The sequence below is a fragment of the Procambarus clarkii genome, chromosome 1 (genome assembly GCF_040958095.1).
Source record: "Procambarus clarkii isolate CNS0578487 chromosome 1, FALCON_Pclarkii_2.0, whole genome shotgun sequence".
Taxonomy (NCBI): domain Eukaryota; kingdom Metazoa; phylum Arthropoda; class Malacostraca; order Decapoda; family Cambaridae; genus Procambarus; species Procambarus clarkii.
This window is the reverse complement of record NC_091150.1, coordinates 40,888,216-40,914,524: the sequence shown is the minus strand read 5'-3', so window position 1 is coordinate 40,914,524 and position 26,309 is coordinate 40,888,216. Positions and strand designations below refer to the sequence as shown.

The following is a 26,309-nucleotide window of genomic DNA, read 5'->3' as shown; positions in this document are numbered from 1 at the left end:
TATAGTAATATTATTTATTAGTGTGTAGTGTGATATATTTATACGATAGTGTGAATAATCGCTGTACTTAAAATTATGGTGTGCATATTATTGATTTAATTATTATGTTTATAAAACAATAAACAAATACTTTTGCAGTTATTACACTATATACACAGGTTATATGTAAGTATCTGCATGTTTTGTTCACCATAAGAAACCACTAAGTTGATATTGTGAGTCAAAAAGCAATGAGGAATGGCCGACACAAACCAGCCAGCCAGCCACTTGCTACCACTCTCTCCCTCAAAAACTCCTCACTCGCCAACATCCTCCTCCCACCATTTTGTTTTTGCTTTTATTCACTATATACAGATGTTATATATAAGTATCTACATGTTTTGTTCACCATAACTGTTCATCTAAGCTGGAATAGTGCACAAAGAGCATAGTAGCCACCCCTTTCACAGCATAACAGGTCAGGATGATGATGCCACCTCTCTCACCAAAATGGCTTCTCCCAACACTTCTTTTGCTGTTATTACACTATATATGTACGTTATATATAAGTATCTACATTTGTGTTCACCATAGCGAACCACTAAGCTTGTATGGTGATGGCAGACAGTAACAAGTGGCCACACACAACTGATGTTCCCTCCCTCCCTCCCTCAATGGTTCAAGGCCAGATGCACTAATATTCCTCTTTCAAGTATACTGATTGTCGTATTATTACACTTTATACACACATTATATATATATAAGTATCTACATGTTTCGTTCAGCATAACTGTTCAACTAAGCTGGTATAATGCCCAAAGGGCATAGTGGCAACCCCTTATACATCATGACAAGTCATGCAGATGTTACCACCTCCCTCACCAAAATGGCTTCTCCCAATACTCCTTTTGATGTTATTACACTATACATACGTTATATATAAGTATCACATTTGTATTCACCATAATGATCCACTAAGTTGGCATGCTGAGTCAAAAAACAGAGAAGAGTGGCCGCCACTAACCAGCCAGCCAGCCACTGGCCACCACTTTCTCCCTCACCTCACTTCACTTGCCAACATACTGTTTTGGCTCTTATTCACTATATACAGATGTTATATATAAGTATCTGCATGTTTTGTTCACCATAGCGAACTACTAAGCTGGTATAGTAAGTGCAAAGAGCAACAAGTGGCCACACAAGATTCGGCAGACTACGCTACAGCCCTCTCACCCTCAACATTACTCCTCCCACAGCACAGCACTAATTATTTTTATTTTTTATTTTGTTTTATTTATATATACACGAGTTCTTACATTCTTGTACAGCCACTAGTATGCATAGCGTTTCGGGCAAGTCCTTAATCCTATGTTCCCTGGAATACAACCCCCTCAAAGAATCATTTTTACAACCAAGAACCAATTTTACTGTTGAGTTAATTAGAGGCTACAGTTAAGGGCTTGCGCCCAGTAAATCCTCATCGGCAAGGATATGAACCAAGATAAGCATCTTACCACTATACCATGGAGACTGATCTAACAATCCTGCTATTATCAGAATCCTAGTCATTTATGTCACAGTCAGCGATCTTCTGTAATACTATCATCGCTAAATAATACCAGTTACATATATTTTTGGCATTTGTAGGCGATGCTGTGGTCACAAGCTGAACAGCAATGCTGTGAGCTCATGCTGTGTGCGCCAGCCATGGTAACTGACTCATTACTGAGGCCTTCACACCCGAGAATGTTGCCCACGATTTACAAAAAAATGGTGTCTGTTTACAAGAGCCCTGAGGAAGGTGATGTGAACCCCGTGTATCCACGGGCCATTTAAATCTTGCGTAGTACTCCAAAACTTCATATGCAGTGATGCACACTTTTGCGTCAGTTACTCAAAACTTCATATGCAGTTTTGCGCAGATTAAGGGTTAATCAGAATTATAATTTTAATATTCACATGGAAGAATCTTGCCAAAGATATAATGTACAAGCCCCAGACATCAGCTGTCTTGCAATGATATGTGAAATGAAGCTTTTACAGTCATATACTTAGGGCAAAACTGGATACCCAGAGAAACACCCAAGCAGTTAGTATGTATTGGAAAATATTTCCTGTAGTACTTAAATCAGAATGTAATCAACAGCATTTAAATATAACTTTTCTCCTTACATAATGATTAATTTAGATGGAAAATGTACGGAAAGGTGGAAATAAATCTAATACAGTGGCACCTCGACATACGATTGCCCCTACTTACGATAATTTTGAGTTACGATATAAATTTCATCGAAAAATGCGACTCGACATCCGATATTCGTTGGTACACGTTCGGGTCGACTGAGCGCATGGTTCCCGGTCACGCTGCCAACCTGCCTCAGTTTACTACAGCTGCCCACTTAGTGACGATCGCGCCTATAAGATATTTCGCTTTTTGTGGTGATTTTTTGCATTTTGAACATTAAAGTAATTATTATCTATCGTGCCATGAGTCCCAGGAAAGTCAGTGGTAAGGCTCAACATATGAGATCCCATATAAGAATGACCATAGAGCAGAAACAAGAGATCATTCGTAAATATGAAGATGGTGTGCGGGTAGGTGAACTGGCTAGGCAGTACAACAAATCTCAGTCAACGATATCCACCATACTGGCTAAGAAAAAGGACATTATGAGTGCTAAAGTGGCAAAAGGCGTATTAATAATCACGAAACATAGAACACAATCACTTGAGGGTGTTGAACAGTTATTATTAATTTGGATACACAACAAGGAGTTAGCGGGTGATAGCGTTTTGGAGGCCATCATTTGTGAAAAGGCAAGAAAATTGCATGAAGACATTTTAAAGAAAACCCCTGGAATGAGTGATGCAGAAGTGAAAGAGTTTAAGGCGAGCAGGGGATGGTTTGAGAAATTTAGAAAAAGAAGTGGAATTCATAGTGTTGTGAGGCATGGGGAGGTTGCCAGTGCAGACAAACCAGCGGCTGAAAGATTCATTGGCGAATTTAAAGATTTTGTGCAAAGTGAGGCATACCTACCACAACAAGTGTTTAATTATGACGAGACAGGGCTATTCTGGAAAAGATTGCCAAAGAAAACATACATTACCAAGGAGGAGAAGTCATTGCCTGGACACAAGCCTATGAAAGATTGGTTTACTCTTGTGTTGTGTGGTAATGCGAGTGGCGATTTGAAAATTAAAACCCTTGCTTGTGTATCATTCCGATAATCCAAGGGTTTTAAAAAAATATAATGTGCAGAAACACAAAATTTGTGTGATGTGGAAGGCTAATGCTAAGGCATGGGTGACTAGGCAATTTTTTACGGAGTGGGTGAATATGGTGGTGTGCCCTGCCATCAAAAAATATTTGCAGGAGAACAGTTTGCCACTCAAGGCCCTGCTTCTCCTCGATAATGCTCCTGCCCATCCTTCAGGCTTGGAGTACTCATTGGATGAGGAATTTAAGTTTCTTACAATAAAGTTCCTTCCTCCCAACACCACTCCTCTACTTCAGCCTATGGACCAGAAAATCATTGCCAATTTTAAGAAACTTTATGAAAGGGCACTCTTCCGGAGATGAGTCGAAGTGACGGATGCCACAAACCTCACCCTCAAAGAGTTCTGGAAAAACCATTTTAACATTTGTAGTGCTTTAAAACTTGTTGACAAAGCCTGGCAAGAAGTGACTGTAAGAATCATGATCTCTGGCTGGAGAAAACTGTGGCCTGAATGTGTTGCAGAACGAGACTTTGAGGGGTTTGAGCCTGAACCTGAAGTGCCTCTCGTTGAGGAAATTGTTTCTCTGGGTCGGCAATTGGGTTTGGAGTTAGATGGTGCTGATGTGGAGGAGTTGGTGGAAGAACACAACAAAGAACTGACCACCGAAGAACTCCAAGCCCTTCAAATGGAACAGCAAGAAGAGGTAGCTGAGGAAATTTCTTCAGGGGAGGATGTGCCAGTAGAGGATGTTTCTTCCTCAAAAATTAAGAAAATGTGTGCAATATGGGATGAATTGCAAACCTTTGCTGAAACGACTCACCCAAGTCAAGCTGCAGTATATCATTGCCTTAACCTATTCAATGACACTGTGATGCATCATTACAGACTAACGTTAAAAAGAAGGGAAAAACAAATGTCTCTTGACAAATTTGTAGTGAGACAAACAAGCACTGAACCACAACCAGGTTCTAGTGGTATTCAGGCAAAACGTAGGAGAGAGAGTACCCCAGAGAAAACATCATTGCCTGATGTGATAATGGAAGGGGACTCCCCTTCCAAACAGTAACAACTCTCCTCCTCCCCCCCCTCATCACCATCTTCCATATGCCATCAAGAGCCCTCCATAAAGGTAAGTGAAACTTTGGTACTGGATTGTAGTTAGAAAAAAACATTGTATTCAGTATTAAATGTATTTGTATGTTAATATTTTGGAGGGTGGGGAACGGATTAATTCAAATCCCTTTATTTCTTATGGGAAAAATTGCTCCGACTTACGTTATTTCGACATACGATCCGTCTCTGGGAACGGATTAGCATCGTAAGTCGAGGCCCCATTGTATCTTCATTATAGCCAGTTTCATGCACTAAACAAGTTGAGTGTGTGGTGGATAACCTCACCCATCTATCACTGCCAGAGCTTGCAGTCAGCAGCATACATTGCCCTGTGCCAGACACTATATGACATTGATTGTCTTTCTCTCAAGAGAACTATCAAGGGAAAGCACTAAGCCATTATGACTGTACAGTGAGGTCTTGATTAATGATGGTAATCCGTTCCCAGAGATGTATCGTAAGTCAAAATATCGTACGTCGAAACGATTTTTCCCATAAGAAATAGAGGGAATTGAATTAATCCGTTCCACACCCTCAAAAATATTAACTTAAAAATACATTTTATACTGAATACAATTTTTTTCTCTAACTACAATACAGTACATATGTTTATCTTACCTTTATGGTGGACTCTTGATGGCATATGGAAGATGTTGAGGAGAAGGGGAAGAGGAGAGATGTTACTGTTTGGAAGGGGTTTATAACATTACTGGGTATAGTGTATATACTGGGTATATAGATGTTACTGTATTACTGGGTATATAGATGTTACTGTTTGGGAGGGATTATAACATTACTGTTATAATGTTACCCTTCCATTATAAGATCAGGCAGTGAGGACTTCTCTGGGGTACACACTCTGGCACGTTTTGCTTGCATACCACTAGGACCTGCTTCTGACTCACTGCTTGATTTTCTCACCAGACATCGTTCCACTGAAGATTGTTTTTCCCTTCTTTTGAACACTTGTCTGTAGTGAGGCATCACATTGGCATTAAAAAGATCAAGGAAATGGCCTGTTACAGCTTTATCTGGGTGATTCTTTTCAGCAAAACTTTGCAGTTCTTCCCATACTGCACACATTTTCTTAATTAATGAGGAAGGGACATCCTCTAATGCTGCCACCTTTTCCTCCTCTGAAGATTTGTTGTACTGCCTAGCCTTACCACTGACTTTCTTGGCGTGATATATAATAATCAGTTTTATGTTCAAAAAGCAAAAAATCACCACAAAAATGGAATTTCTTATAAGCGTGATCGTCACTAAGCGGGCGACTCTAGTAAACTGAGGCAGGTCGGTCTGCATGACCGGGAACCATGCACTCAGTCTACTCGAACGTGTACCAACAAATATCGTTAGTCGACGACACTATTATAAGTCGAGTCACATTTTTTTATTCAATTTATACTGTAACTCAAAATTATCATAAGTCGGGGCAATCGTAAGTCGAGGTGCCACTGTATAACACTTGGAAGGGGGTTAGGATAAGGATTTCGGATGGGATGAGGATAAAGGAATGGTGCACAACTACTTGGACGGTCGGGAAATGAACGCCAACCTGCATGAATCGAGACCGTTGTTCTACTATCCAGCCCATGCGATTGATTATCTACATGATTGTTTTTCACAACTCAACAGGGTTATAATTAAGTATATCAGGTCAATTAATCAACATTTTATCTGAATTTACCTGATAGGCCACTATCTCTCTAGTGACTTCAATGAGGACAGGAAGCTGGTAGCTTGTCAAAGGTCCCCTCCCCCTCCCGTTTGTCCTGATAATTTTGTTAAGTTGAATTTTCAGATTCAGAAGCATTTTGACATTTACAGCCTCTGCAGGTAGGCAGTTCAATGGGGAATAACTTTATGGATGAAAATATCTCCTGTTTTCTGTCCTGCATTGTGGCTTGCTGAGCTTGAAACCATTGCTCCTTGTTCATGCTACATTTGTCCTTGTGAAGAAGTGGTCTTGATCAATATCCACCAAATTGTTCAGTATTTTAAAAGTTTCAAAGTGATCAGCCCTGTCATGTCTGCGTTGTAGTATTGTTAGCCCTGTGGCCCCTCAACCATTCCTGGTATGAGAGTCCACTTACTTCAGGAATGATTTTAGTTGTCCAGCATTGACCTTTCTCCAAAGCAGACATGTCTTTCTGAAGATGAGTGAGGTCTCCATGTTTGGATGCAATAATCCAAGTGGGTGGGGAGGGGGGTGGGGGCAGGGGCACCAGAGATTTAAATAGTTTTATAATTACCTTCTTTTCCTTGATGTCAATATTTTGTTTGACCACTCCTAGGATTTTGGTTTGCTTTTATAACAGCAACTCCCACTTGTGCAATTTTCAGTGATTGGTGGATTCTGACTCCAAAGTCCTTTTCTTCAGCAATCTGCTGATAGCTAATGTTGTTGACTTGGTAGTTGTATTGTGCATTGTTATACCTCATATACAAGGTCTTGTATTATTTATACTAAAACGCACTTGCCAGTCTTCTGACTATTTGTGGAGTTATTGTAGATATCTTTGTAAGGCCTCAATATCATTGTCACTTCTGACTTTGCCATAAATCTTAATGTCATCAACAGATTTGATGATGTGGTTTGTAATATTCTCATCTATGTCACTGATGTACTACATATGAGAAAAAAGGCTGGCCCCAAAACGGAATCTTGCGCTACCCCCTACTCACCATATTTCTCCAGTAAGATTCATTTCCATTTAGGACAACTAGGCCCTAGGCGCATGCAGCCCCAGTACTCTTGCGTTACTCCTGGTTAGCACGATATCAAAACTGAACAACAACACTGCACTGCAGCACTGCTCAAAGAATGGAGCCAGAGTCGATCAACCGTTTGCCCTCACAACAGCCTGTGAACTGAGGAGAGTTGCTGGCGTGGAGGTCTGGGATCTCCCCATCCCCCTCCCAGGGAGGGGGGGGGGTTTGCACAGATGAATGCGCAGCATTTGTGGTGATGTCATACTTGTTTCCTTGGTTTTGATTGGGGAGTTCTGTTGCTAGTTCAGCTTTCGGTTTGCAAATTCTTTGATCAGAAGTAGTTTGTTTTGGAATTTCTACCTTTCTGAGTGCCTGACCTGGTAGATGGCAGACAAAGACTGCTTCCAATTACACGAGGGTGTCTTTAGGCCATTGCTCCTTGTGCCTCTCTTGAGGGGGCTAGGTTCTGGCTCTGGTCCTCGGTAGGCCTAGAACTCCTTCGATTGACTGTTGCCATGGTCTAATATATATACACATCAGCCCGGTATAGCTCCAGGGAGCCGAAGGGGCTCTCCACACAAACAGTGGTTGAAACAAAGAAAACATAAAGTTGGGCTAAATGGAAACGAATCTGAATGGAGAAATATGATAAGTGGGGTGCCGCAAGGGGTCCATTTTGGGACCTACCCTTTTTGTTATATACATAAATGACATAGATGAGAATATTACAAACCACATCATAAAATTTGTAAAGGACACAAAGATGTATGGTAAAGTGGGAAATTGTATTGATATTGAAGCCTTACAAAGAGATCTACATAGACTCCACAAATGGTCAGAAGTTTGGCAAATGCTTGTTAATAATGATAAATGCAAGACCATGCATGTGGGGCATAACAACCCATGCCATGACTACCAAATTAATAGCACTGTATTACAACAGATCGATGCAGAAATCGACCTTGGAATTCAAATCCACCAATCATTAAAAGTTGCACAACAGGTGGGTGCAGCAGTCAGAAAAGGTAACCAAACCCCTTGGAATAATCAAGTGTACTTTTGACTCCATGGAAAAGAAGACAATGGTTCAACTGTACAAATCCAGTTGTATAAATCAACTGTATAAATCTGTATGCTACCACTCGGCAAAATTCTTCTAATCACTAATTCTAGATACAATGCTGCTATTATTAGAATCCTGGTCATTAAATCTTGAAAATGAATAATTTTCCAAGATTATTTTGTAATGGAACATCAGCTGTCATTTCAAGATGCTTGGATGGGCCAAACAATGGCAGTGCTATGGCTGGGCTGCCTACCTAGAGCTGTAAATATCATAAACAGCATTATACCCACTGGTATCTGAATATTGTGCAGTCTTTATCACAAGCACGCTCTTCTGCTTGTGATAGGTGTGGTTGGTGTCAGGAGTGGTTGTGGGTGTAGTGGGTGTCAGGAGTGGTCGTGGGTGTGGTGGGTGTCAGGAGTGGTCGTGGGTGTAGTGGGTGTAAGGAGTGGTTGTGGGGTGAGGGTGTCAGAAGTGGTTGCGGGTGAAGGTGTGGTGGGTGTCAGGAGTGGTTGTGGGTGTGGTGGGTCTTTGACTGTTGTGTGGGTATTGGCATGTGGATGTCTACATTTATCGATTTAGAGAGTGCTGCCAATGAGAATGGCGCGTGTTACTGAGTGTGTGTACCAGAGGTGACCCTTGCATTAATCCTAGCAAGAGGGTGGGTGGAGGTCGGGGAGGGTTGGGTCTTGGTAGGGTGGGAGGGTTGGAGGTGGCACAGGAGTTGTTTAACCCTTGGACTGTGCAAAGTGCCTTTAGGCACTCAACAGGTGGTGCGCAACGTGCCTCAGGGATCTCATATGTATAGCGTACCATTCAAAACTGGCGCGCGGTGATGCGAGGTACAAAATGGATGCCTGAGGGCCTCAGTGATCATCCACCATTTTGAAAAAAAAATCCCAGCATGTCCCAGGGTTGTAGGGAGCCTAAGTTTCAAGGAAGCAACCATGTCTGACACATCGTCTACGAGCTCCTGCTCCACGTCAGCCGCGGTCTAGGAAAACGACTCTCCGAGGAGGAAATATGCGACATATTGTTTGGTGATGGATGATGATTTAGACTACGATCCAGAGAAAGACCTAACACAGAGGTCCGACACGAGTGAGGGGGAGAATGAGGAGCAGGAGGTCACGAGTGTACACGCGCCTCACCAGGCCTGCCTCGCCACATCAGGTCAACACCGCTAGTCACCACCACCATGTATGTACTCTGATGTGAGTTTATTTAGTGACAGTACATGTGATGAAACATTCTTGAGCTTCAGTGACATAGGCTTCGATACAAGCAGTGTTGACGAACCAAGTACAAGCAGCGATGGTGTTACTAGGTGGGGTTTTGCTGCCCCAGCAACATGCCGAGGCAAGCGGCAGCTTGTCACGCAGCCAGAGGACAATGACGACAATGTTCCCTTGACATCAGATGTTCATGGTAGGCCTACACTATGCAGAACAGTCTCATGTGGCATACCTATATGCAGCTCTAGCACAAGACGACGGACCAGTGTTTTTGATGCTCGTGGTGGTGCTGGCCGTGGTGTTGGTGGCAAAACCAAAACCACAAGTGTACTTGTGTGGGAGGAATGTGAGACTTTTGTCCCACAAATGCCAACATTTGATGGTACCGAGGTTGGTGTTACACAGTTATTCCCCTATATAGGTGATGATATGGCTGAAATTTACTATTTTATGGCATATTTTGATAAGAAATTCATGGACCATCACGTTGCAGAGACGAACAGATATGCTCACAGTCTCATTGACGCCAGCATTTTACCTGCCTCTCACATGACATGATGGAAAGACACGACAAATGAGGAAATGGATGTGTTTTTTAGCACTGAGCATGATGATGAAGCATTCAGAAAAACACGTGATCCAGGATTATTTGAGCAAAGACAGCCTTGTTCCATCCCCCCGTGTTCAACAGGTACATGTCACGTGATAGGTTCCTGCTGCTTCTCAGGTGCCTGCACTTTGAGAACAATGATAATGAAGACAGACAGGATAGACTTTGGAAGGTGCGGAAGATTTTTAGTGATATGAGAGGAAAGTTCCATGATTATTTTGTACCAGAACAGAAAGTGATGACTGATGAATCATTAGTCCTCTTCAAGGGACAACTGACATTCAAGCAGTACATCCCATCAAAGCGACATGAGTTTGGACTCAAGTTTTTCATGCTTTGTGAGTGCAAAACTGGTATTGTCATGGACATGTTACTGTATTCAGGTACAGATGTTGACATACCAGGTCAAGATCCACACGGGTTCTCCGGCAGTGTCGTTAAAACACTCATGGAAACGGTGCTGAACAAGGGGCATATACTGTTCATGGACAACTACTATACCAGCCCCTTGTTGATCAGATTCTTCCTTGATCTCAACACCAGCGTATGTGGCAATGTCAAGGCCGACAGGAGGGAAATGCCAGTGTTTGGCACTGGTATTGCAGTGGGTGATTGTCGGCTGCGAAAGTGTGACAATGTCTTATCAGTGAACTGGAGGAATAGACGCGAGGTGAATATGTTGACAACTATTCACACCGGTGCCATGTTGGACAGTGGCAAAATGCACTTTCAAACATGGTTCCCAATATATAAACCTGATTGTGTCATTGACTACAATGTAAACATGCAGCTAGTTGATAAATGTGACATGATGCTCGATGTCGTCGAGTGTGTGTGGAAATCTGTGAAGTGGACAAAGAAATTATTTTTCCATCTGACACGACGTTGCAGTGCTGAACTGTTTCAATATGATTCTTGTGAAATCAGGCAAGAGACTCCCAATACAGACATTCAGTGTTGCTCTAGTGTCACAACTTCTCATGAAGTTTGGGAAGGAGGGTTCTGTTGCAACGTGTGGGGGGAGGGTGCCAGCAACAATGCCACACACAGTTTCTGACAGACTCAGGGCTAACGAGAGGCTCGGTGTACACAAGCTTGGTTATATGCCAGGCACAGGATCACAGGACAGAGGTAAACGTGCCTGCATTGTCTGCAAGAACACACAACGTAGGATATGCATGGGAAGATGCATCTTCACCTGGTGCGTTGAGGTCAAAGTTCCCCTATGCCCTGTCGACTGCTTCTCTTAATATCATACACTAGCAGAGTTCTGAGTGCGTTGATAGTGAATGTATATAGTTTATGATAGTGTACAGTGTGTAAATATGTTATAAATATACATATATGAACATGAAATATTGGAAATATGATCAATGTTTGTGGACACATTTGTGATACACGTAACACAGTGTCTTGGAAGAGTACGAATGTTCCACTACCTGAATATTATTGTAAAAGTAATCAAAATACATAGGATTAGCCATAAAACCGGCGTTGAATGTAATGAAACACCATTTTTTGGGTGAGCCCTGGAGGCTCCTGGAGCTTATCGGGCTAATGTACTTTATATTAGACCGGGACATTAGCTATGGCGTTCAGACCTACCACGGACCAGAGCTGGAACCTGACCCATTCAGAGAGATTTCAGGGAGCAATGGGCCTGAACACCCCCCACCTGTGGTTGGGTTTTTTTCCTTAACTGCCATTGACCGGAGTTAGGCACCCAGAAAGGTAGGCATAACGAAACAAATCTCCCACATGGTAAGAAACTAAAACAATAAAACTGAACAGAGAGGTAGAAACTCCCTACAATCCAAAGGAAACAAGCAAACAAGCAAACATCACACTTTACTGCCTCATCACTCGTCCATGCAGCCCTCCCCACCTTAAGACGGGGAGGGGAGGGGGGCTCGGACCACATCGTGCCGGCTGCCTAGCACTTCAGTTCGGAAGGTAAGCTTCAACCAATGCGCAAAAAAATGCCAACCGGTGGGAGAGAGGGAGGGTTGTTGCCAGGGAGCCTCCAAGGCTCGCCCAGAAAATGGCGTTTCATTACATTCAACGCTGGTTTTCTGTGAAGAGCTCCTACAGCTCCCTGGAGCTACATACCCAAAGATAAAGAAAATGGGGACTTACTTGGGAGGCGGCCGCCACAAACTCCTCAACGCGAAGTCGAGGCAACTGGCTGCAACCTGCGACCCAAAGCAACACAAGAACGCTGAGGAGCAGGCACGTTTACCAAATAACGACTGGCCAAGACCCTGTTTGATCTCCAAAATCTATGCACCCGAATATGAGCCCAAGACATATTACCAAACACGCCAACCAAAGCTGCAAATTTCCGAACGTCATGGGCACGAGGATAGACCACAGACTGGCTAGACTTAATAACCCTGCGGACAACCTGGGAGACCCGAGCCCTGGAACAAGGAACGAGGGAAACCAGATCAACCCAAAGTGCATCCCCAGCTAACCCCAGCCGAGGCGCGCAGGTAACGGCGAAGAGCCGCAACTCTTAGACATAACACATGATGCAACCCTGGCTGAACCAACCAAGCATCAATGACCCAAGGACCCCTCTGGAAAGCAGCCGTCTCATTCTTTACCAGAAAAGATGGAGAAGGCTGCAAACGTACAAACCTACCCCCCAGGATCAAAAAAGCAGAAACCCCTGCACCGGACAGGGCCTTGGAAAAACAATTTTGGACCGAAGGGGCCATCACAAACCAAGAAGAGGAAAGATAAGAGAGCACCCTGTCCAAGGACCAAGATGGCTCAGGCGACGCATGAGCAGGCCGGAGGTGAAACATAGCATGAGAAAGCTTACGGAACGGGGCGGATGTGACATCCACCCCGAATGCAAGCTGGAGCGGCTCTGCCAGCGCCGCACGATATGAGGCGACAGTATTAGGTATCAAATGAAGGTCCTGAAAAAGTCAAGAAAGAAAGGACAAGACAACCCGATCCGAAAGAGAAGACAATTTACAAAGAGCAAGAAAATGTCGAAAAGAACACCAGGAAACTTCATATTGTCACCGAGATGAAGTTCTCAGGTGGGACACCATCAACAAAGCCACCTGATCACCATAGAAATGGTGACTCACCTGCGTCAAAAAAGACCAGACGTGAAAAGCAGAGGAGAAAGTCGAACCAACCCCGTACCGGACCTGGTCCGACCTGCTGTAAAAGGGGGGAGCTGCGGAAAACACCCTTGGTTGACACACCGAGCAAACAGCGCTGGAAACCAAGGCTGGGCCGGCCACCAAGGGGCCACAAGGACTACTCTCCCTGTCTCCCTGGGAAGGTCTCCAACCAAACCAAAACCCGAAGCAACAGTTGGACCGGGAAAAAGAGGTACAGGTAACCCCACCTCAACCAGTCCTGCCGAAAGGCATCCACTGCCTCGCAGTCGGGGAGGGGCGTCACATAGACTGAGAGATGCTGGGACCACGCCGACACGAAGAGGTCCACGTCCGGGAGTCTGTACGTCTGGCAGATCCAACGAAACGAGTCATTGTTGACCGTCCATTCCGTGGACAGGGAAATGAAGCGAGACAGGCCATCTGTCAGGATGTTGGACACTCCGCAGATATCAACCACATGGAGAGCCCAACCCCGAGGATCCGGGAGATGAACGACTCGAAGAGAACAATTCTCGAAGAGGTAAGGACCGAAGAGAACCCCCCGTGGTTAAGACAATGAATCATCGCAGAACAGTCCGAGTGGAGCCAGATGGTCGAACCCCCGAGCGACCCGAACCCTCCGAAGCGCAAGCCAGACTGCCGCGAAACTCCTGAACCGTGCTGTGAGCCCGACGAAAGAACAGACCCAACCTTCCCCTGCCGGCCTGGTGAGCACTGGTCACAAAGCCCTAGCCGAGAGACGACACATTCTTGAACACATCGAGTGAAGGCCTGGGAAGTCACCAAGGCACCGAACCCCGAAAACCCATTAGAGGAAGCCAGTGACACAGCAACCGACACAAGGCCCCCGGAGGACGAACCCAACGATCGTGAGAGAGGCTGGAAGGGGCGTCCACGAAGGAACCAAAACAGATGCTGAAGCCAAACCAGACCTGGTGGGTAGCCCAGCACAGCAAAGTTCAGACTCCCGTACAACCGCTCGAGTAACCGCGGAGTGACCCGGGACCCCCTAAGAAAAAGCCGACGGCAGGACCTGCAGCCGCAGCAATGCCTCTGGAGGAGAGACAAGGAAGCAGTCCAAAAATCCCAAACAAGACCCAGCCAGGTCCGAACTTGGGACGCAACCAGATGGGACTTCCTCCAGTTCACCAGGAACCCAAGCCGGGCGAGCTGGGAAAGAACCATATCCTTAGCAAGCAGACAAGCTGACTGACTGGGAGCCCACACCAGCCAGTCGTCGAGGTAGGCCAAAACCAGAATCCCTAGCAGATGCAGACGGGTCACCACAAACCGGGTAAGACACGTGAAAACGCGAGGTGCCAGATTCAAGCCAAAAGGAAGGCAACGAAAGCGGAAAGCCTGACGCCCCATCACAAAACCTAACCAGTCCCTGAACCCCAGATGAATAAGGAATGTGCCAATAAGCATCCTTGAGGTCCATGGAACACCATCCAGGTACCCAAACCCCTGCAACATGTACAAGCATGGGGGCCTAGCAAAGGGCCACCAAAAGAATATCAGGGGAACGATTGTCCCACTAGGTAGACCCCCACCAGGCAAACAAAAACAAAACAAAAGAAAACCCCCGCAAAAGTACACAATCCCCAGAGGCAACAGGAACTGGTTAGCACGTAGGTGGCAGGTTGCGCAACACCTTGATGCCTTAACCAACACAACACCACTCCCTACCCAAGGCCCCAAGCCCCAGCTGGCCCCAAGGGCGGGGCAAAAGCCGAGCAGCAAGAACCCCTATGGGAGTAGTTCCCGAACGCCTCAGGGGAGATAACCCTGACACACAGGGTTATCAGGGTTAGGGTTAAGTAATCAGAGGCAATGTATCGGAATGGAGAAATGTCACAAGTGGAGTACCACAGGGTTCAGTTCTTGCACCAGTGATGTTTATTGTGTACATAAATGATCTACCAGTTGGTATACAGAATTATATGAACATGTTTGCTGATGATGCTAAGATAATAGGAAGGATAAGAAATTTAGATGATTGTCATGCCCTTCAAGAAGACCTGGACAAAATAAGTATATGGAGCACCACCTGGCAAATGGAATTTAATGTTAATAAATGTCATGTTATGGAATGTGGAATAGGAGAACATAGACCCCATACAACCTACATATTATGTGAGAAATCTTTAAAGAATTCTGATAAAGAAAGAGATCTAGGGGTGGTTCTAGATAGAAAACTATCACCTGAGGACCACATAAAGAATATTGTGCAAGGAGCCTATGCGATGCTTTCTAACTTCAGAATTGCATTTAAATACATGGATGGCGATATACTAAAGAAATTGTTCATGACTTTTGTTAGGCCAAAGCTAGAATATGCAGTTGTTGTGTGGTGCCCATATCTTAAGAAGCACATCAACAAACTGGAAAAGGTGCAAAGACATGCTACGAAGTGGCTCCCAGAACTCAAGGGCAAGAGCTACGAGGAGAGCTTGGAAGCATTAAACATGCCAAAACTAGAAGACAGAAGAAAAAGAGGTGATATGATCACTACATACAAAATAGTAACAGGAATTGATAAAATCGACAGGGAAGATTTCCTGAGACCTGGCACTTCAAGAACAAGAGGTCATAGATTTAAACTAGCTAAACACAGATGCCGAAGAAATATAAGAAAATTCACCTTCGCAAATAGAGTGGTAGACGGTTGGAACAAGTTAAGTGAGAAGGTGGTGGAGGCCAAGACCGTCAGTAGTTTCAAAGCGTTATATGACAAAGAGTGCTGGGAAGACGGGTCACCACGAGCGTAGCTCTCATCCTGTAACTACACTTAGGTAATTACACTTAGGTAATTACAGGGGCAGTACTCACAGGGCATTTAGGGAAAATAGCCCCCTAAGCGCATGCAGCCCTGGCACTGATGAGGTACTCCTGGCCACCACACATGACAAAAAGACAGCAGAGAACACCACACAGGCAAACACCGCCCAGGAATTTGAAACCAGAGAAGCGTGTGTCCCGGTTGACATTAGCTTACGAACTGGAGTGCTAGGCAGCCGATGCAGTGAGGTCCGGGGCCCACCCCTTCCCCCTCTCGGGGAAGGGGAGGGACGAGCGGCACGGCAGTAAAGTGTGATGTTTGCTTGTTTCCTTGTTTCCTTGGGATTGTAGGGAGTTTCTACCTCTCTGTTCGTTTTTTGTTTTAGTTTCTTACCATGTGAGGTTTGTTTTGTTATGCCTACCTTTCTGGGTGCCTAACACTGGTTGATGGCAGATAAGGAAAACCCCCAACCACAGGGGGGTTTTCTAGGGCCACTGCTTCCTGAAACCTCTCTGAAGGGGCCAGGTTCCGGCTCTGGTCCCTGGTAGGTCCTGAACTCCATAGCTAATATCCCAGTCCATAGCTAATATCCATAAAGTAGCCCGATTAGCTCCAGGGAGCCATAGGGGCTCCTCACAGAAAAAACAATATAAATGCATTTGTAATTGTGTGGAAAAATAATATTTGTGGCAACTCGCGCCTGTTGAAGAACGTGCACCACTGCCTCTGGAAGTCTATGGCATGGGTACACACCATGCCATGATGTCACACGACATATTCCGGACACCACTGCAGCCAAAGTAAGTACAATTGTGAATTTTTTTCAACATACATGTGATCAGGGAAGGGTATTTAACGCTTTTGGTAGGACAAATAATTTTTTGTGAATAATTTATTTTCAGCGCACCTCAGGTTTGTCATATTTTAAGGCAGAGCAGTGCGGTGGTTAAGGTGCATATTATAATATGTCATTGTACAGCAAGTGTTAACATTTGTGGGTGAGAGTGGGGAGGGGGAGGGGTTGAACAGGATGGAGACGTGTGATCATCTGTCTGTCTGTCAAGCATCGTCTTGTCTGACAATCTGTGGCACAGACTTTATTCAGCCTGTGCATCATGACAGCCTGTCTAGTCTGTCAGAATCCTGACAGCCTGTCTACCTTGTCAGCATGCTTAAAGACTTCCTAGCCTATCAGCATCCTGACAGCCTGTCTAGCCTGTCAGAATCCTGACAGCCTGTCTAGCCTATCAGCATCCTGACAGCCTGTCTAACCTATCAGCATCCTGACAGCCTGTCTAGCCTATCAGCATCCTGACAGCCTGTCCTCCCGAAAGAGCTGGGAAGGGGAGGACAGGGGCTATGCATGTTAGTGGCTTTACAAGAATGTAAAAACATCAATGCTATGTACTCTCATAAACCGAATGTACCTTCTTGTATATAAATAAATAAATTGTCCAGATAATCGAGCTCATAGAGTAAAAGGCTCCTAGAACTGAAGAACAAGACCTACGAGGGATGGTTAGAGGCATTAAATTTGCCAAAAATAGAAGATAGAAAAAAAGGGGCAATATGATCACTATGTACAAAGTAGTAAGAGAATCGATAAAATTGATAAGGAAGAATTCCTGAGACCTGAAACTTCAAGAACAAGACTGACATAGATGTAAATTAACTAAACAAAGCTGGCAAAGAAATAAAAGAAAATTCACTATCACAGAGTGGCAGATGGTTGGAACAAGTTAGGTGAGTAGGTGGTGGAGGCCAAAACCATCAGTAGTTTCAAAGCGTTATATGACAAAGAGGACTGGGAACATGGGACACCACGAGCATAGCTCTTATTCTGTAACTACACTTAGGTAATTACACTTGGGTAATTCATTACTTTGCACTTGCTCGAGTTAAACTCTAGTAGTCATTTCTTGGACCATTCCATCAGTCTGTCCAATTCTTGCATGCAGCACGGAGATTAACAGTATTAAAAAATAATAATATATATAAAAAATTATTTTTCTTGTGCACCAGCTAGTTGTCATGTACATCAAGTGTGCAGTACAATGGTTAATTACAGAAAATAAATTCTAAACACCAAACTGCATTTTATGTAATATTTACTACAAAATGCAAAAGAATGCAAAATTTAAAAATATATAAATGATCAGTAAGTATAAAAATGGAAGTTGAGTCAGTCCAGAGTCAGTTTTGTACAGAATACAGTGTACAGTAAACAAAATTCAGAAACATTTACCAGATTTCGCATATTTTTCCAGTAGGGAAATATTTTGTGATTTCTGAGCTTTCTGCTATATTGTTGAGTTCCAATGTTATATTGGAAGGAAACAGTCAAAACGATTTGACTGTTTCCTTCGACTGACTGTTGCCACAGTCTAATATATACACATCAGCCCGGTATAGCTCCAGGGAGCCGAAGGGATTCTCCACAGAAATGTATGTTTATTATTAGACCATAATTTTTTTAATCCAAAGTAAAAAATGAACAGCTATTACTATTTTGATATAACAAATATACTGAAATATCCAAAAAATTTACTATAGTATTTCTAAAATAGGATGGAAAACTCATTTGTGATTACAAGAAAAAATTAGCATGTAAAAATGGGAAAAAATATAAATCAGCAAACAATTCCTAAATACTTATACCCACAAAAAAATACACAGCATATATTATGATCAAAGAGGAATGAATTTACCTGTAACTCTAGCACCATCTTAGGACTCTTGTGTGTTCAAGCTGTCTTATAACTATTGCTTCAGCATACACTAACCTTTCAAGAGGGGTAGGAGGCCGATGTGCTGTGTGATTAAGTGCAGTCTTTTCATTTGAATGTGCAGGAGAGTAGGATAGAGAGTTTGTAGGAGATATCTGAGGAAGTAAAGAAATAGTTAATGTTGTACTGTAAGGAGTAGTAAAATATCTACCAGAGTCCCATATAACAATACTGTACCTCTATAATTTTACACGCAATATATTTGCAGCAATTATGGGTTAATTTACATTTCATGATCATTTAAAACAAGTTAAAACAACACATAAATAAACTCAAGTAAGGAAAATTAGTAGATAGTAAGGAAATAAGCAAAAGATGGCAATAACTTAACTAAATTGTAATATCAGTCAGAATATTCTTAAATTAATTTCCACAACATTTTTGTGGAAGAACTCAAATGTCAAAAAAAAAAAAATGTAGAATGTAATGAAATGCCTCATTCTAGGGAAAATTCGGTGGCTCCTTACAACTAGCCACACTGAGGTAGCTCTACATCTATAAGTCACATCAGTCTTGCATGTCCTCAAAAGTATACCAGAGACCAGAGACACAAACCAAGCCCCTGTGACATTTCTGTTGTTACGTAAATTATGGTGACAATAAACACAGATGCTAAGAGAATACAATATATATATATATATCTATATATATATATATATATATATATATATATATATATATATATATATATATATATACATATATATATATATATATATATATATATATATATATATATATATATATATATATATATATATATATATATATATATATATATGTCGTACCTAGTAGCCAGAACTCACTTCTCAGCCTACTATGCAAGGCCCGATTTGCCTAATAAGCCAAGTTTTCATGAATTAATGTTTTTTCGTCTACCTAACCTACCTAACCTAACCTAACCTAGCTTTTTTTGGCTACCTAACCTAACCTTACCTATATATATAGGTTAGGTTAGGTTAGGTAGGGTTGGTTAGGTTCGGTCATATATCTACGTTAATTTTAACTCCAATAAAAAAAAATTGACCTCATACATAGTGAAAAGGGTAGCTTTATCATTTCATAAGAAAAAAATTATAGTAAATATATTAATTCAGGAAAACTTGGCTTATTAGGCAAATCGGGCCTTGAATAGTAGGCTGAGAAGTGAGTTCTGGCTACTAGGTACGACATATATATATATATATATATATATATATATATATATATATATATATATATATATATATATATATATATATATATATATATATATATATATGGACAAATGTAGTCTACAGAAGTTTGCAGGTGAAACTTGGCGAGCAACGGTGTGATAGCGAGTTGAGTGCACTGAGAGTCGGTGTTGTATGGTGGAGTATCTCTCAAGAATCTGTACTAAACCACGCTTGAAAGTAGACTGATAATTACTCGATTGATAAAGATTAGGTCACCCAAGAGGTGGCACGGGCATGAATAGCCCATAAAATAATTACTCGCTTCTCGATTGCTTATATGATCGACCATACCTCACCTCATCATCCTCCAAAGATTGGAAGGAATGTTAACTGTAATTAGGGAAAAGGTTTGAGTTTCATCATTAGTATTAATGAGAGTTATGCTACTCTCATTAAGCTAATGAGAGTTTAGAGGGAGTATACTATTGGCATACTTTCCTTGCTACATAACTTCCCCCTCCCTGGGGATGAAAGGAAAAACACTTGATCAAGGAACCTGGTTGGTTGGTGAATTGTACACCCTACTCGCATTGTATAACCCTCAAAGTTAACTTCCTCCTCTTCGCTGATGTCATCTAACTGGGGTTGTGTTGTCGGGTGGGAGTTCACACAGGATCATCCATCATCGTAGGATCAGGTGGTGGTGCTGCTGGTAACTGGGGTTGTAGATTGGGAGGTCGCACAGGATCGTCCGTTGTCGTAGGTGGTGGTGCTGCTGGTAACTGCGATTGTAGGGTGGAGGTCGCAATAGGATTGTCCGTTGTCGTAGGATCAAGTGGTGGTGCTGCTGGTAACTGCGGGCAAAAAGTGTATGGTGTCGTCGGCGAATGTGTTTCTGGAGGAATGTCTGGGGCAGCGTTACAGTGTGCTGGGCTTAGGTGATTATGGAGATGTTTTCCCACTTGCTTCGGCGTTCAATGCTGAAGAACTTCGGTGTTTGAGAAACCACTTTAAATGGTCCTTCGTAAGGTGACTGTGGACGGCATCGGACAGCATTGATTCTTACAAACACAAGTTCAGTTGTGTGGAGCTCATGAGGAACATATGTAGCATGGGTTGGTGTGGTGGTATTGCGTATACCAAGTCTGCTACCGAGAATCCACTGCCCTCCTTCGTGGCCGAACAGATGCCAAGCAAAACTAATGGAAGGTTGTCGATCCAATCATCAGGGTGTGCTCTAGCTCTTAGGGCGGCTTTTGGTTGTCTATGAAAGCAATCTACCAATATGTTCAACTTAAGGTGGTATGCTGTGGTTGGTTGTGTATGGTGCCGAGGAATTCCATAAGTTCCTTCCATAGATATGATTCAAACTGGCGTCCTTGGTCGGTGATGATGACAGAGGGGCTGCCAAAATGGGCAACCCATCCAGGGAGGAAAGCCTGGACCACTGACTCAGCTAAGATGTTGACTAATGGGATTTTTTCTGGCCATCTGGAGAATCGATCAATGCAGATGAGTAGATAGGAATAATCTCTTGCCAATGGTAACGGTCCAATGACGTCTATATGCACCACCTCGTCACAGTCAGAAGGTAACGGGAACTGTTGACGAGGGCTCTTTGTGTGTCGATGTGTTTTCATCAACTGCCACTGGAGACATGAGTGAGTCCATTGTTGAACATCGGCATTGTTTTCTGGCCATACAACAATAAAACCTAAAAAGAAAACCTAAAAGAGGAAGCTGGTGACGCAGCACCAACACAAGATGCCCGGAGGAACGAACCCAACGATTGCAAGAGAGGCGGAAGGGAAGTCTCCGAAGGAACCAAACAGACGCCGAAGCCAAACCCAATCCCACGGGCAGACCAGCACCTTAAAGTTCAGACTCCCGCACAACTGCTTGAGCAACTGCTAAACAACCCGGGACCCCCTCATGAACAGCAGAAGGCGGGATCACAGCCGCAACAACACCTCTGGCGGGAAAGACAAGGAGCGGCCCAAGAGCCCTAAACAAGGCCCAGCCAGGTCCAAACCTGGGACGGAAACAGATGGAATGGCCTCCAGATCACCAGGAAAACCAAACCCAGTGATCTGGAAAGAACCACACCCCTGGCGAGCAGACAAGCGAACCGACTGGGAGCCCACATCAGCCAGTTGTCGAGGTAGGCCAGACACCGAAACCCAAGCAGACTCAGACAGGGCACCAAGATCCGGTAAAGATGCAAAAATACACCAAGTGCCAATTACAAAATAGGGAAGGCAACAAAAGCGTCAAGCCTGAAGCCCCACTACCAACTGTGCCAGTCCCGGAAAACTGGAGAGGAACATGCCAAGAATTGACCTGGAGGTCCTGGGCCACCATCCAGGCACCCGGCCCCAACAGAAGCCGGACAGAAGACAACAGTCCTCCGATGAGGGCATAGAATCCAGGGCGCAGACTGAAGAAGTTCAGAAGAACTGCAGATTCGACAGGCCCATGTCGGCAAACAGCAGACGGGAACCCCAGAAGGATGGGGCGGATCGACCATGTCCAACGCACCCACTAAGATGACATGACGAAGCACAGGGGAAGAAGCCCACCCCACCAGCCCTGAACCCCCAAAGGGGGAGAAGCTGTCCACAGCCTCCACCAGAGGCCGGAAGACAACCAAAAGCGCCCATTAACTGCAGGACCATGCGAGAGTCAACAGAGCAAGCTGCTCCCCCAGCGCCCCGTCAACAGAGAGGGGAACAGAGCCCCTTCCAAAAGAAAAAGTACATATACATATATACACATATATACATATTATGTATATACACATACACACAAGGTATGTTACACACACGTGTGTATGCACATACACATGTGCACACACACACACATACACATGAAAAGAAAATTACAAGCTGCTGACCAATGGGCAGAGAGCACCACGCTGGCCAGGCGAAGAAGGCACAAAACTGCATCAAAAGGCCCACCTCGACAACAAAACCTCAAAGTCCCAGCACGACCACAACACGTGCCAAGACCCAAAAAGATCAGTCTGCAAGCCAGGAAGACCCCGGAACTCCAGAAGGCAGAACCGGGTCACACACGAGGAAACAAAGCCCCTTGAACCCATAAAGGGGGCCCAAGAGGAAGAAACCTCCGGAATGAAGCCAAAGAACCCAAAGGAACCCGGAATCGAACCAGGGGGAGCCCAAACCACCATATTTGCTGGCGGAGAAACACCACAGAAAGGCAAAGCACAGCCCCAGACAGAACCCCCAGGGAAACGTTCAAAACAGACCGAAAACCGAGGGGCAAGGTGTGGGAACAAGCATAACAGCCAGGGACACTGAGCCCAAACCCAAGGGCCCAGACCCAAAACAGACAAATGGAAAACCCGGAGAAAAATCAACACTCAAACATTCCCAGAGGAACAGGAATGGGCAGAAAACACCAGAAAAGCAAAGAAACAACAACAGGAGAATAAAACCCTTGAAAAAGGTTTAAAACTCACCCAAGACGCTCGCTCGCACACCCAGGCACATGTAAACAAACCGCAACGCCGCCCTGGTGGTCATGCCGGGAAACCAGCAGAAGAAAATGGCCACCAGAACAGAGGGCTGTGACTGACGCTAAATATATGAAAACACGCCAGCAAAAGCGGGAAGCAAGCAGACTGCATGGGCGAAAAACTCCGCCCAAAGGCAGAAAACCCAGACAGGGGCAAACTGCCCCAGAACTGCTAGCAGGCATCCCCCACAGCACTGGGAACCAGCAACAGAGGCCCCGGGGCAGAGCCGCCCTCCAAGCCCTCCGCCCTTAAAGAAAAGGAAGAGTCCATGGAAAAGGCAGCAAGAAAGGGCCACTGGTCAGACCCAGAAGCCTTGGCAGGAGGAACAGGCTCGAAAACTTCCGTCCCCCAACCCGAACGGGGCAGCCCCCGAAAATCGCCTGAGTCTTGGCCCCAACTAAACCCCGCCCCGACCCCGAAACCCACAGACGGTCCGGAGCTGGGAACAGGGAGGGAAAGGGGCAAACAGCACCTCACCAAAACGGGGCGGCCTCGGAGCATCCGAGTGGGAAACCAACCTAGCGTGTTGCAGCAACCTAACCTAGCTTGCAACACGGATGCTGCCTGTACTCTGAATAGTAATAACATCAGGAGAGTACTGGAGAACAAGCAGAGAATCTCTCTCGCAAGACTCCGGGTCAAGGTGTCAGTGACCCAACAGGCAGCATGACGGAGGTAAAAGTGGCGACTGTCACCCTGAGACAAGGGCACAGCAACCAACGGTCCCGTACAAGAAGGGTTGGAACCCGGAAGTCACATTCAATGGTCCACCGAGTCCAGACAGGGGTTTCCAGGGCCCGTAGGCTGACTGCTACGGGAAGCCTGGGCAAGGTGTTGCTAACCAGTTAAGAAACCCAAAAATAACAAGAGGGTAGAGGATAGCACTGAAAACCCCTGTGACGTGTACAATCATGGGGGCCTAGCAGAGGGCCACCAAACACTACCATTGGAACCATAGCCACACTAGGCAGGCCCCCACCAGGGAAATTAAAATAAAAACAAAAGAAAAACCCCGCAAAAGTACACCGTCTCCAGAGGAAACAGGAACCGGTCGCCGCTTAGGTGGCAGGTCGCGCAACACCTTGACGCCCTAACCAGCACAATACCAGTCCCTACCCAGAGCCAAACATAGGCCCCAAGCCCCAGCTGGCCCCAAGGGCAAGGCAAAAGCCGAGCAGAAAGAACCTCTACGGGAATGGTTCCCGAACACCCCAGGGAAGATAACCCTGTCACGCAGAGGCAGTACTCACAGAGCGCTTAGGGAAGGAAGCCCCCCTAAGCGCATGCAGCCTCGGCACTGATGAGGTACTCCTGGCCACCGCACAACACAACACACGGCAGTGAACGCCACACAAGGCAAACACCACCTAGGAAACTGAGGCCAGAGAAGCGTCTATCCCTGTTGACATTAGCTTACGAACTGAAGCTATAGGCAGCCAGTGTGGTAGGTCCGGGGCTCCCCCCCTCCCCCTCTCGGGGTGGGGAAGGCTGCCAGACAATCGGCGCAGCAGTAAAGTGTGATGTTTGCTTGTTTGCTTGGGATTGTAGGGAGTTTCTACCTTTCTGTTCGGTTTTTTGTTTTCAGTTTTTTATCATGTGGGGTTTGTTTTGCTATGCCTACCTTTCTGGGTGCCTAACCCCTGGTCGATGGCAGATAAGTAAAACCCCAATCACAAGGGGGTTTTCCAGAGCCATTACTCCCTGAAACCTCTCTAAAGGGGCCAGGTTCTGGCGCTGGTCCCTGGTAGGTCTGAACTCCTTAGCTAATGTCCCGGTCTAATATAACATACATTAGCTCAATAAGCTCCAGGGAGCCGTAGGGACTCCCCACAGAAAAGTTTCTAAAACTGTTGGCATTCTTTCTAAGATCAGATATTTTGTACCTCGCCCTGCCCTGGTGACGCTCTATTACTCTCTCATAAATAAATAAATAATAAATAAATGTTTATTCAGGTAAGGTACATACATACAAGAGATTTTACAAAAATTGATAAATTTGTAGATAGAGCTAGTACATACAATGCCTAAAGCCACTATTACGCAAAGCGTTTCGGGCAGGAAAAACATTAAAGACTAAAACTTAATACTAATTGAGTTTAAAGTATAAAATGTGTTGAGAACAAATAAAAATAAAAACAAAAAAGGGGGGAACATGGCTGAAAAAGCAGCACAAATACAATTAGGTTGACAAGCAGCGTTGTTTAAAAAAACAGACATGGGTTGACAATATAGGGGTAAGGTAGGTTACAGGGAATTTATTAGATAGTGCTTCGTTTTTATCTTAAATTGGTTGAGAGAGGTACAGTCTTTAACATATCTTGAGGTTATCTTGAGATGATTTCGGGGCTTTAGTGTCCCCACGGCCCGGCCCTCGACCAGGCCTCCACCCTCAGGAAGCAGCCCGTGACAGCTGACTAACACCCAGGTACCTATTTTACTGCTAGGTAACAGGGGCATTGAGTAAAAGAAACTCTGCCCATTGTTTCTCGCCGGCGCTTGGGATCGAACCCAGGACCACAGGATCGTATGTCCAGAATGCTGTCCGCTCGGCCGACCGGTTCCCCGGTCGATTGGGAAGGTCATTCCACATTCTGGGTCGCTTGATTTGTAGAGCATTTTTAGTTTGGTTAAGTCGTACTCTTGGAATATCAAAACTGTACAGGTATTTGTTTCTGGTGTGGTGCTCATGGGTTCTGTTACAACCTTCAATGAAGCTTTTGAGGTCAGGATTGGCATTGCAGTTCAGCGTTTTATATATGTATAATACACATGAGAGAATGTGCAGTGACTTAATGTCTAACATATTCAGAGATTTGAGTAGGGGTACCGAGTGATGTCTGGGGCAAGAGTTGGACATTGTCCTAATAGCAGCTTTGTGATAAGTAATTAGAGGGCGTAAATGATTTTGGGTAGTAGAACCCCAAGCACAAATACCATAGTTGAGATATGGATAGATGAGGGAGTAA

At 44.5% G+C, this 26,309-nt stretch overlaps 1 protein-coding gene across 1 annotated transcript in view; it reads right to left on the bottom strand.

Annotated features, from left to right (window-relative positions):
- Window positions 1–26,309, bottom strand: part of LOC123758842 (Ca[2+]-channel protein alpha[[1]] subunit D) — a 797,128-nt gene that overhangs the window by 75,815 nt on the left and 695,004 nt on the right. The window contains exon 39 of the mRNA XM_069338501.1: window positions 18,646–18,743. Within this exon, the coding sequence (XP_069194602.1) occupies window positions 18,646–18,743 (98 nt within the window). The remainder of the gene's footprint in view (window positions 1–18,645; window positions 18,744–26,309) is intronic.